At 43.7% G+C, this 13,138-nt stretch overlaps 1 protein-coding gene across 1 annotated transcript in view; it reads right to left on the bottom strand.

Annotated features, from left to right (window-relative positions):
* The window catches only part of epb41l4a (erythrocyte membrane protein band 4.1 like 4A), a 524,857-nt gene that overhangs the window by 127,679 nt on the left and 384,040 nt on the right, over window positions 1–13,138 (bottom strand). The window contains exon 15 of the mRNA XM_070864703.1: window positions 1,242–1,322. Within this exon, the coding sequence (XP_070720804.1) occupies window positions 1,242–1,322 (81 nt within the window). The remainder of the gene's footprint in view (window positions 1–1,241; window positions 1,323–13,138) is intronic.

Here is a 13,138-nt window from a genome sequence, read left to right as displayed (position 1 = left end):
GGGCATGATCTTTTTCCAGGTACAAAGGATTTGGAACAGATCACAGCACAGATTTGGAGCTAAGAATCTTGTGGCATTTTGTCGTGTGGGGGAAAGGGAAAAAGGAGACACTATGTGTGTTTCCTTCGCGGAACATCACCTGTTTGCAAAAGGCCTGAATTACTGCTCAAGGAGGTAAAGATCACATATGTACGTTATAAATATTTTCTTTTATAAAGTATTTGTAGGGAAATTGGAATTTCTTTTCCCTGGAGGAAGTCATTTATCCTGGTGCCAGACTTTAAACCAGAAATTGCCACAGTGCTAAGGAAATGCAAAATAAAACACATCCACAAAGTGCAGTTAAAAGATCGAGGGGGAGAAATTCAGTCATGTCTCATTTGGGGCGGTATCCTAGGCGGTGCGGTAATTTTAGCGCCTTGAAAAACTTTGCGCCCTCCACCCATAAATTCGTCAGAATCGGTCGAAAAGCTGACAGGGGCGCTAAATCCGCCATAGCATACCAGAGCTAGGGGGACACAAATAAAAATGTTGGCGCTAAATTTAACCAAGTCATTGCACATGCATCGAATTCCAATTCAGATCCCAGGAAAAGCCGAGTCTTAAAGGTGCGGCATAGTAATGCACCCATTAAAATTTTCAAAATCACTTTTTCTCAAGCTGAACTCTTATTTCTGTCTGCCGCTGCAAACTCGGAGGCTCACCACCATGCTCTGTGTAAACGTTGCACTGATTGTGACCTCCGCCAGAAGCGCATCCTCATCCCTTTAAGTAGCCACCAGTTAACAACTCTGCAAGTCTGTACCGACTGTTTTTCCAGACATTGTTCTTGGAAGCCGTTAAATGAGGTGGCCGCACCTAATTTTCCAACCGGGGCACAAGCGTAGGCATTGCACCAGGAATATGTCATGATCGGAGTGATAGTCAGCAGCCAGGCACTACTGGTTTGCGCCCCCAGTGAGCATCTAATGAATTTTCGGTCGGGGCGCTAAACATTGCGCTCCCAGTCGGTAATCTCTTATGCTCCCATTAATATCCACTCTGGCCGCTAACTGAGGTGTTAGACAACCAAAAATCTAGCCCCTAATTTGTCAGAAGTAAAGCTTGCAGCATCATTCTGGCGAATTTGTGACTAGTTAAGAGACTGACTAGTAATTTCAGTAGTTGCTAGACTAGGGTGATGAAGGTTTACTATGAGGGGAAAAAATTATGATTTGCAAAGTTAGTCAACGTCTTCCTACCTTTGGGGACCATTTTCTTCCCATGGTGCATTGGTTCTGTTCTGCGTGTCTGGGCTACCATTCAATTTGGTTATCTTGGAGCTAAGAAGAAAGTGAGAAGGTTCAACTATCAGGACAATTAAACTCCCACAGTGATAGCTGTATAGTAAACACAGTACTGCCCCTCACAGGACCTCCACCTGACATACCATGTGCTCTACAACAACATATGACGCGTGTGAATAAAAATCAAAATACTGCAACTGCACAGATGCTGACTGATCTCTTGTGTATTTCCAGCCTTTTTCTGTTTCTGTTGCACAATGTGCATGATTCCTACATCAATAGAGATACCATGAAAAATATCCTCAATTGCGGCACATCCCTCACTTTAACATGGTCTCCAATTATACTGTTATAAAAGAATCTGTTACTCACATCTGTTTCTGAATGAAGATTATTGTATTCATGGAGTTGCATTACCAGTGTCCTGTCCAATATTAATCCCTCCTATACCAACACCATTAAAACAGATTATCTGATTATCACATTGCTGTATGGGACCTTGTTGTGAGCAATTTGGCCGGTGCATTCACTACATTACAACAGTGACTACACTTCAAAAGAACTTCACTGGCTGTAAAGTGTTTTGGGCGTCCTGAGGTTATGAAAGGCACTAATAAAATGCAAGTTATTTATTTCTTTACTTTGAATTGAAATCAGTGATTAAACATGTTCTTGTTCCACTGGCTGGACTCCCATCTTCCACCCTCCATAAACTTGAGCTCATCCAAAACTCTGCTGCCCATATCCTAACTGACGCCAAGTCCCATTTACCCATCACCTCTGTACTCGCTGACTTACATCGGCTCCTGGTCAGGCAACGCCTCAATTTTAAAATTACATAAGAACATAAGAAATAGGAGCACGAGTAGGTCACCTGGCCCCTTGAGCCTGCTCCGCCATTTAATAAGATCATGGCTGATTTGGTCATGGACTCAGCTCCACTTCCCTGCCTGCTCTCCATAACCCTTTATTCCCATATCGCTCAAAAACCTGTCTATCTCCGCCTTAAAAATATTCAATGACCCAGCCTCCACAGCTCTCTGGGGCAGAGAATTCCATAGATTTACAACGCTCTGAGAGAAGAAATTCCTCCTCATCTCAGTTTTAAATGGGCAGCCCTTTATTCTGAGGCTACGTCCCCAAGTTTTAGTTTCCCCGATGTGGAAATATCCTCTCTGAATCATCATTGTCGAGCCCCCTCATAATCTTATATGTTTCGATAAGATCACCTCTCATTCTTCTGAACTCCAATATGTATACCCCCAACCTACTCAAGCTATCTTCATAAGTCAAACCCCTCATCTCCAGAATCAACCTAGTGAACCTTCTCTGAACAGCCTCCAATGCAAGTATATCCTTCCTTAAATACTGAGAAAAAAAATGTACGCAGTTTTTGTGGCCTCACCAATACCCTATACAGTTGTAGCATAACTTCTCTGCTTTTATACTCTATACCCTTGTAATAAAGGCCAACATTCCATTTGCCTTCCTGATTACTTGCTGCACGTGCATGCTAACTTTTTGTGTTTCATGCACAAGGACCCCCAGGTTCTTCTGTACTGCAGCACTTTGCAACTTTTCTCCATTTAAAGTATAATTAGCTTTTCTATATTTTCTGTCAAAGTGGATAACCTCACATTTTACCACATTATTCTCCATCTGCCAAATTTTTGCCCACTCACTTAGCTTGTCTATAACCCTTTGCAGATTTTTTGTGTCCTCCTCACAACTTGCTTTCCCACCCATCTTTTTAACAAGGGAAATTAAGGATAGTGTTAAATCCAAGGAAGAGGCATATAAATTGGCCAAAAAAAGCAGCAAAGCTGAGGACTGGGAGAAATTTAGAATTCAGCAGAGAAGGACGAAGGGTTTAATTAAGAGGGGGAAAATAGAGTACAAGAGGAAGCTTGCCAGGAACATAAAAACTGACTGCAAAAGCTTCTATAGATATGTGAAGAGAAAAATATTAGTGAAGACAAACATAGGTCCCTTGCAGTCAGATTCAGGTGAATTTATAATGGGGAACAAAGAAATGGCAGACCAATTGAACAAATACTTTGGTTCTGTCTTCACGAAGGAAGACACAAATAACCTTCCGGATGTACTAGGGGACAGTGGATCTAGGAACTGAAGGATATCCTTATTAGGCGGGAAATTGTGTTAGGAAAATGATGGGATTGAAGGCCGATAAATCCCCGGGGCCAGATAGTCTGCATCCCAGAGTACTTAAGGAAGTGGCCCCAGAAATAGTGGATGCATTGGTGATCATTTTCCACCAGTCTATCAACTCTGGATCAGTTCCTATGGACTGGAGGGTAGCTAATGTAACACCACTTTTTAAAAAAGGAGGGAGAGAGAAAACAGGTAATTATAGGCCGGTTAGCCTGAAGGGCTAAGGTTTGGCAGATGGAATACAATGTCGGAAAATGTGAGGTCATCCACCTTGGAAAAAAAAACAGTAAAATGGAATATTATTTGAATGGGGAGAAATTACAACATGCTGCGGTGCAGAGGGACCTGGGGGTCCTTGTGCATGAATCCCAAAAAGTTAGTTTGCAGGTGCAGCAGGTAATCAGGAAGGTGAATGGAATGTTGGCCTTCATTGCGAGAGGGATGGAGTACAAAAGCAGGGAGGTCCTGCTGCAACTGTACAGGGTATTAGTGAGGCCGCACCTGGAGTACTGCGTGCAGTTTTGGTCACCTTAATTAAGGAAGGATATACTAGCCTTGGAGGGGGTACAGAGACGATTCACTAGGCTGATTCCGGAGATGAGGGGGTTACCTTATGATGATAGATTGAGTAGACTGGGTCTTTACTCGTTGGAGTTCAGAAGGATGAGGGATGATCTGATAGAAACATTTAAAATAATGAAAGGGATAGACAAGATAGAGGCAGAGAGGTTGTTTCCACTGGTTGGGGAGACTAGAACTAGGGGGCACAGCCTCAAGATACGAGGGAGCCAATTTAAAACCGAGTTGAGAAGGAATTTCTTCTCCCAGAGGGTTGTGAATCTGTGGAATTCTCGACCCAAGGAAGCAGTGGAGGCTAGCTCATTGAATGTATTCAAATCACAGATCGATTGATTTTTAACCAATAAGGGAATTAAGGATTATGGGGAGCGGGCGGGTAAGTGGAGCTGAGTCCACAGCCAGATCAGCCATGATCTTTTTGAATGGCGGAGCAAGCTCGAGGGGCTAGATGGCCTACTCCTGTTCCTAATTCTTATGTTCTTATGTTTGTTCTTATGAAATCAGTAGTGGGGAAAATGTTGGAATCAATCATTAAGGATGAAATAGCAGAGCATTTGGAAAGCAGTGACAGGATCAGTCCAAGTCAGCATGGATTTATGAAAGGGAGATCATACTTGACGAATCTTCTGGAATTTTCTGAGGATGTAACTAGCAGAATGGACAAGGGAGAACCAGTGGATGTGGTGTATTTGGACTTTCAAAAGGCTTTTGACAAGGTCCCACACAAGAGATTGGTGTGCAAAATCAAAGCACATGGTACTGGGGGTAATGTACTGACATGGATAGAGAACTGGTTGGCAGACAGGAAGCGGAGAGTCGGGATAAACGGGTCCTTTTCGGAATGGCAGGCAGTGATGAGTGGGGTGCCGCAGGGCTCAGTGCTGGGACCCCAGCTCTTTACAATATACATTAATGATTTGGATGAAGGAATTGAGTGTAATATCTCCAAGGTTGCAGATGACACTAAACTGGGTGGCCGTGTGAGCCGTGAGGAGGGCGCTAAGAGGCTGCAGGGTGACTTGGACAGGTTAGGTGAGTGGGCAAATGCATGGCAGATGCAGTAGATTAATGTGAGGTTATCCACTTTGGGGGCAAAAACACGAAGGCAGAATATTATCTGAATGGCAGATTAGGAAAAGGGGAGGTGCAACAAGACCTGGGTGTCATGGTTCCTCAGTCATTTAAAGTTGGCATGCAGGTACAGCAGGCGGTGAAGGCGGCAAATGGTATGTTGGCCTTCATAGCTAGAGGATTTGAGTATAGGAGCAGGGAGGTCTTACTGTAGTTGTACAGGGCCTTGGTGAGACCTCACCTGGAATATTGTGTTCAGTTTTGGTCTCCTAATCTGAGGAAGGACGTTCTTGCTATTGAGGGAGTGCAGCGAAGGTTCACCAGACTGATTCCAGGGATGGCTGGACTGACATATGAGAAGAGACTGGATCAACTGGGCCTTTACACACTGGAGTTTAGAAGGATGAGAGGGGATCTCATAGAAGCGTATAAGATTCTGACGGGACTGGACAGGTTAGATGCGGGAAGAATGTTCCCGATGTTGGGAAAGTCCCGAACCAGGGGACACAGTCTTAGGATAAGGGATAGGCCATTTAGGACTGAGATGAGGAGAAACTTCTTCACTCAGAGAGTTGTTAACCTGTGGAATTCCCTGCCGCAGAGAGTTGTTGATGCCAGTTCATTGGATATATTCAAGAGGGAGTTCGATATGGCTCTTACGGTTAAAGAGATCAAGAGGTATGGAGAGAAAGCAGGAAAGGGGTACTGAGGGAATGATCAGACATGATATTGAATGATGGTGCAGGCTCGAAGGGCCGAATGGCCTACTCCTGCACCTATTTTCTATGTTTCTATGTTTCTATCAGCAAGCTTGGCTACATTACACTCGGTCCCTTCATCCAAGTCATTAATATAGATTGTAAATAGTTGAGAACACAGCACTGATCCCTGCGGCACCCCACTAGTCATTGTTTACCAACTGGAAAATGACCTATTTTTCCCGACTCTCTGTTTTCTGTTTGTTAGCCAATCCTCTATCCATGCTAATATATTACCCCCAACCTCGTGAACTTTTATCTTGTGCAGTAACCTTTTATGTGGCACCTTATCGAATGCCTTCTGGAAATCCAAATATACCACATCTACTGGTTCCCCCTTATCCATCCTGCTCGTTATATCCTCAAAGAACTCCAGCAAATTTGTCAAACGTGATTTCTCTTTCATAAAACCATGCTGACTCTGCTTGATTGCATTATGCTTTTCCAAATGTCCCGCTACTGCTTCCTTAATAATGGACTCCAGCATTTCCCCCAAATTCTTATCCTTTGTATTCAAATCCCTCCGTGGCCTCACCCCTCCCGATCTCGGTTACCTCCTTTACCCCTACAACCCTCCGAAATCTCTGCACTCCTCCAATTCTGGTCTCTTGCGCATCCCTAATTTTAATCGCTCCACCACTGGTGGCCGTGCTTTCAGCTGCCTAGGCCCCAAGCTCTGGAATTCCCTCCTTAAACCTCTCCGCCTCTCTATATCTCTTTCCCCCTTTAAGATGCTGCATAAAACCTACGTGTCATAATATCTTCTTATGTTGCTCGGTGTCAAATTTTGTTTGATAACGCTCTTGTGAAATGCCTTGGGATACTACATTAAAAGCGCTATATAAATGCAAGTAGTTGTTTGAGTTTTATTCCAAAGTGATGCTATTCTGTCTTAAAAGAGAAAGCTAGAGTCAAAGATGAGCAACAGTCCAGAGCAACTCTTTAGTTTTAGGCTTTTTAATGAAAATTTAGTATCAAAATGATCTCAATGTAAAGGTCTCCTCTATGGAACTCTATTTATTTTGTTTTACTGTGAGTAGATGAGCTACAGTGAGGTTCGTCAAGGAGAATATCTTGTAGCACTGTGAAGCATAGTAATTTTTGTTTAATTCTTTACCGAGTAGAATTGAAAATAAAGGGTCTATTAAATTGGACTCCGCGCCACATTGCTTCCTTTTGTGTATCTATGCTGCTATCAGCAGAGGTGGTCAAATAGACTGTACATTAAACCATAGGCCAATAGGAGCTTGGGGCATAATAGCACAAAACTGCACAATCAGAAAAATAAGTACTTGCAGGATAACACATAGGCCAGGAAGCGTTGTTAAGGCATGGAAAGTATCTTGAACTGACAGCAGTGATCAATGGTTTTAGCAATGTCCTCATTATTCAGAATATATACAGATGGGACTCATGGTACTGGATTTATATTATTTTACTGGGATTGTTCAGTATCTATTTGTGTAGGTGAGGACCAAAAATCTTCAGACCCAACTAAGGATCATAGAAAGTATGGCACTATATTTTTGGTTACCACATTTTATCAAATCTAAATCTAGACAGAGACAGAAAGAGAATAGGATCATTGCTTGGCTTGTGATGCCTTCTTTACCAATAATGAAAAAAAATTGAAAAATACAAATGCTTCCACATCGTAAAGCAGAAAGAAAGCCAGAAGTCTGTTATGTTCAAACAAACTGCTTGTTCTGTATAACGCATGTAAGTGATTAGTGTTAGCTTGCGATGCATCATCATACGGGGTTGGTTGTGCTTTACAACAGGCTAACAAATCGGGGATTTTGCAACTGGTCGCTTATGCGTCCAGGAGTCTGTCCAAGGCCGAAAGGGCCTACAGCATGACTGAAAAAGAAGCTCTAACATGCGTTTACGGGGCGAAAAAAATGCATCAGTATTTGTTTAGCCTCAAGTTTGAGCTTAAAACTGCTCATATCACTATTCTCAGAGAGCAAAGGGATTAACACCAATGTCTCTGCCCGCATCCAAAGATGGGCACTCATGTTGTCGGCATACAACTATGTAATCCGCCACAGACCGGGCACAGAGAACTGCGCTGATGCTCTCAGTCAGCTACCATTACCCACCACCGGAGTGGAAATGGTACAGCCTACAGACTTGCTCATGGTGATGGATGCATTCAAAAACAAAAAGTCACCCGTTACGGCCCGCCAGATCAGGAGCTGGACCAGCCAGGATCTTTTACTGTCCCTGATAAAAAAAAACTGTGTCCTCCATGAGAGCTATTCCAGCATCCCAGCGGAGATGCAGGAAGAGATTAAGCCATTCCACAGTTGCAAAGACGAAATGGCATTACAGGCGGACTGTCTTTTACATAGAAACATAGAAAATAGGTGCAGGAGTAGGCCATTCGGCCTTTCGAGCCTGCACCACCATTCAATAAGATCATGGCTGATCATACTCTCAGTAACCCGTTCCTGCTTTCTCTCCATACCCCTTGATCCCTTTAGCCGTATGGGCCATATTTAACTCCCTCTTGAATATATCTAACGAACTGGCATCAATAACTCTCTGTGGTAGAGAATTCCACAGGTTAACAACTCTCTGGGTGAAGAAGTTTCTCCTCATCTCGGTCCTAAATAGCTTACACCCCTTATCCTTAGACTGTGACCCCTGGTTCTGGACTTCCCCAACATCGGCAACATTCTTCCTGCATCTAACTTGTCCAGTCCCATCAGAATTTTATATGTTTCTATGAGATCCCCTCTCATCCTTCTAAACTCCAGTGAATACAGGCCCAGTCGATCCAGTCTCTCCTCATATTCAGTCCTGCCATCCCGGGAATCAGTCTGATGAACCTTTGCTGCACTCCCTCAATAGCAAGAACGTCCTTCCTCAGATAAGGAAACCAAAACTGAACACAATAATATTCCAGGTGAGCCCTCACCAGGCCCTTGTACAACTGCAGTAAGACCTCCCTGCTCGTTTATTCAAATCCTCTAGCTATGAAGGCCAACATGCCATTTGCCTTCTTCACCACCTGCTGTACCTGCATGCCAACTTTCAATGACTGATGTACCAAAACACCCAGGTCTCATTGCACCTCCCCTTTTCCTAATTTGCCGACATTCAGATAATATTCTGCCTTCATGTTTTTGCCACCAAAGTGGATAACCTCACATTTATCCACATTATACTGCATCTGCCATGCTTTTGGCCACTTACCTAACCTGTCCAAATCACCCTGCAGCTTCTTAGCATCCTCCTCACAGCTCACACCGCCACCCAGCTTAGTGTCATCTGCAAACTTGGAGATATTACACTCAATTCTTTCATCTAAATCATTGATGTATATTGTAAATAGCTGGGGTCCCAGCACTGAACTCTGCGGCACCCCACTGGTCACTGCCTGCCATTCTGAAAAGGACCCGTTTATTCCGACTCTCTGCTTCCTGTCTGCCAATCAGTTCTCTATCCACGTTAATACATTACCCCCAATACCATGAGCCTTAATTTTGCACACCAATCTCGTGTGGGACCTTGTCAAAAGCCTTTTGAAAGTCCAAATACACCACATCCACTGGTTCTCCCTTGTCCACTCTACGAGTTACATCCTCAAAAAATTCTAGAAGATTTGTCAAGCATGATTTCCCTTTCAAAAATCCATGCTGACTTGGACCGATCCTGTCACTGCTTTCTAAATGCGCTGCTAATTCATCTTTTTTGTGGGGTAATCGCGTGGTCTTGACCAAGGAAGGCAGAGAAACGTTCATACGTGACCTACACAGCACCCACCCAGGCATTGTAATGATGAAATCCATTGCCAGATCCCATGTGTGTTGGCCCGGCATTGACTCAGATTTGCAGTCATGCGTGCGCCAGTTCAACACTTGCTCTCAACTGAGCAATGCACCCAGAGAGGCACCGCTAAGTTTGTAGTTGTGGCCCTCCAAACCGTGGTCTAGGATCCACGTTGACTGTGCGTGCCAATTTCTTGGCAAAATGTTCTTGGTTGTTGTGGATGCTTATTCAAAATGGATTGAATGTGTAAAAATGTCTGTAAGCATGTCCACCGCCACCATCGAAAGCCTACGAGCCAGGTTTGCCACACACAGCCTGCCTGATGTCCTAGTCAGCGACAATAGGCCGTGTTTCACCAGTGCTGAATTCAAGGAATTCATGACCCGCAATGGGATCAAGCACGTCACATCTGCCCCGTTCAAGCCTGCATCCAATGGCCAGGCAGAACGGGCAGTTCAAACCATCAAGCAAAGCTTGAAACGTGTGTCCGAAGGCTCCCTGCAGACCCGACTGTCCCGAGTTCTGCTCAGCTACCGCACCATACCGCACCAGACCCCACTCGCTCACCGGGGTTCCCCCAGCTGAGCTGCTCATGAAAAGAGCGCTCAAAACAAGGCTCTCTCTTGTCCACCCTGATCTCCATGATCACGTCAAGGGCAGGCGGCATCAACAAAGCACGTACCATGATCGCGCAAACTTGTGTTTGTACTCAATTATGGACATGGTCCCAAATGGCTCGCTGGCACAGTCATAGCCAAAGAAGGGAGCAGGGTATTTCAGGTCAAATTGGCCAATGGACTAACGTGCAGAAAGCATTTGGACCAAACCAAATTGCAGTTCACCAACAGTTACGAGCAACCCGAAGAGGACACCGCCAACTTCGACCCTCCACACACACAAGTGGCAACCAACATCATGGTTGACCACGAAGCTGAACTCACCATCCCCAGCAGCCTGACAAGGCCAGCTGCCCAGCAACCCAGTGAAGAACTAACCAACTCACCCACACCTGCATTTGTACTGAGACGATCGACAAGGGAGCGAAAAGCCCCAGATCGTCTCACCCTGTAAATAAGTGCACTATTGACTTTACGAGGGAGTGATGTTATGTATTTAACTCTTGGCAACCTGTATCACACCACCACCAGAGGGCCTACCTATTGGAGTGCCAAGGGATCCCAGCATCCCTTGGGAGCACTGTATATAAGCAGGCCTCCCATGCAGTACCTGCACTCTGGAGTCTAATTAAAGGAGCTAAGGTCACACTTACTCATTTGTTACAGTACTCAGTTTCATCTTTTATTATGAGTGGAATAGTATCCGACCGCAAATTCTGAGCCTGTGTGTTTTTCTCAGTTCTCCGGGGTTCTATCTTGTTAACCAGTCCTAATGATGCTCCGTTCCCGGTAATGACTGTGTGAAGTTTTGCACGGTTGCGATTGTCTTTCTAAATTAATCCAGTGAAGAGTTAAATGATTCTGTACCTTCCACGTCCTCGTTACCAGAAGTTTCCTCATGCATTCCCTGAATCAATGTCATTAATTTCTTTTATGGTCTAGATCATCGATGATTTGACGTTTTGTTTTCAGAAACAAAGACAATCTCTTACTTGTAATCTTCATGCACGTTGCCTGACTGCAATTGCTTCATGCCAATTTCTTCGTTGAAGTTTCCTCCTCACGTCCGTTGCCTCGTTGCAGTTTGTGAACCGTCTTATCATGCAACAAATGTATATGTTTTGTGGAATTTGCACTACATTATCTTTCAATTAGCCTCAAGTTGAATTCCATCATTGTATCCTGCTTAAGTGCTTGTTGTAGTAGGGGTGATTACCATTGAAAAAATTGGCTCTTGCCGCTCGGGTTTTAAAATTTGCAGAGGAAAGAAAAATAGGCAGTGCAGTTAACTATGACTTCAGGAGGACATAGATTAGCAGATTGCACAGATAAAATTTAACACCAAGAATTGTGAGGTGATGCATTTTGTGAGGAAGAATAAGGACAGAAAATATACACAAAATGGTAAAATTTTTTAAAAGTAAAAAAGCAGAGGGTTTAAGGTTTCAAAAACAAAAATTTTTAAAAGTAAGAAAATAAGTTGATAAAGCTATACATAGAAACATAGAATATAGGAGCAGTAGTAGGCCATTCGGCCCTTCAAGTCTGCACCACCATTCAATATCACCATGGCTGATCCTCTATCTCAACACCAGATTCTCGCTTTTTCCCCATAACCCTTGATGCCTTTTGTGTCAAGAAATCAATCTATCTCCTTCTTAAATATATTCAGTGACTTGGCCTCCACAGCCTTCTGTGGTAGAGAATTCCACAGGTTCACCACCCTCCGAGTGAAAAAATTTCTCCTCATCTCGGTCCTAAATTTCCTACCCTGTATCCTGAAACTGTGACCCCTTGTTCGAGACTTCCCAGCCAGGGGAAACATCCTCCCTGCATCCAGTCTGTCCAACCCCGTCAGAATTTTATATGTTTCAATGAGATTCCCTCTCATTCTTCCAAACTTTAGTGAATACAGGCCTAGTGGACTCAATCTCATACGACAGTCCTGCCATCCCAGGAATCAGTCTGGTGAACCTTCGCTGCACTCCCTCTATAATCCTCTCTTAGGTAAAGAGACCAAAACTGCACACATTACTCCAGGTGTGGTCTCACCAAGGCCCTGTATTACTGTAGTAAGACATCCTTGCTCCTGTACTCAAATCTTCTTGCAATGAAGGCCAACATACCATTTGCCTTCCTAACTGCTTGCTGCACCTGCACGTTTGCTTTCAATGACTGGTGTACAAGAACACCCAGGTCCTTTTGTACATCGACATTTCCCAAGCTATCACCATTTAAATAATACTTTGTCCTTATGTTTTTCCTACCAAAGTAGACAACTTCACATTTATCCACATTATACTGCATCTGCCATATGTTTGCCCACTCACTCAACCTATCTAAATTGCCTTGCAGCGTCTTTGCATCTTCCTCACAACTCACAATCCCACCTAGTTTTGTGTCGTCAGCAAACTTGGAAATATTACATTTGGTTCCCTCATCCAAATAATTTATATATATTGTGAATAGCTGGGGCCCAAGCATCCCTGTGGTACCCCACTAGTCACTGCCCGCCATGCTGAAAGAGACCCTTTATTCCTACTCTGTTTCCTGTCAGTTAACCAATTTTGAATCCATTCCAGTACATTACCCACAATCCTACGTGCTTTAATTTTGCACACGAACCTCTTATGTGGGACTTTATCAAATGCCTTCTGAAAATCCAAATACACTATATCCACTGGTTCTCCCTTATCTATTCTATCAGTTACATCCTCAAAAAACTACAGTAGGTTTGTCAAAAATGATTTTCCTTTCATAAATCCATGTGGACTTTGTCTAATCCTGTTAATATTATCTAAGTGTGCGGTTATTACATCCTTTATAATAGATTCTAGCATTTTCCCTACTACTGATGTTAGGCTAACCGGTCTGCAGT

Source organism: Pristiophorus japonicus, chromosome 1 (assembly GCF_044704955.1).
Source record: "Pristiophorus japonicus isolate sPriJap1 chromosome 1, sPriJap1.hap1, whole genome shotgun sequence".
Taxonomy (NCBI): domain Eukaryota; kingdom Metazoa; phylum Chordata; class Chondrichthyes; family Pristiophoridae; genus Pristiophorus; species Pristiophorus japonicus.
Note: the sequence above shows the minus strand (reverse complement) of the source record. Positions and strands in the feature narration are given on the sequence as shown.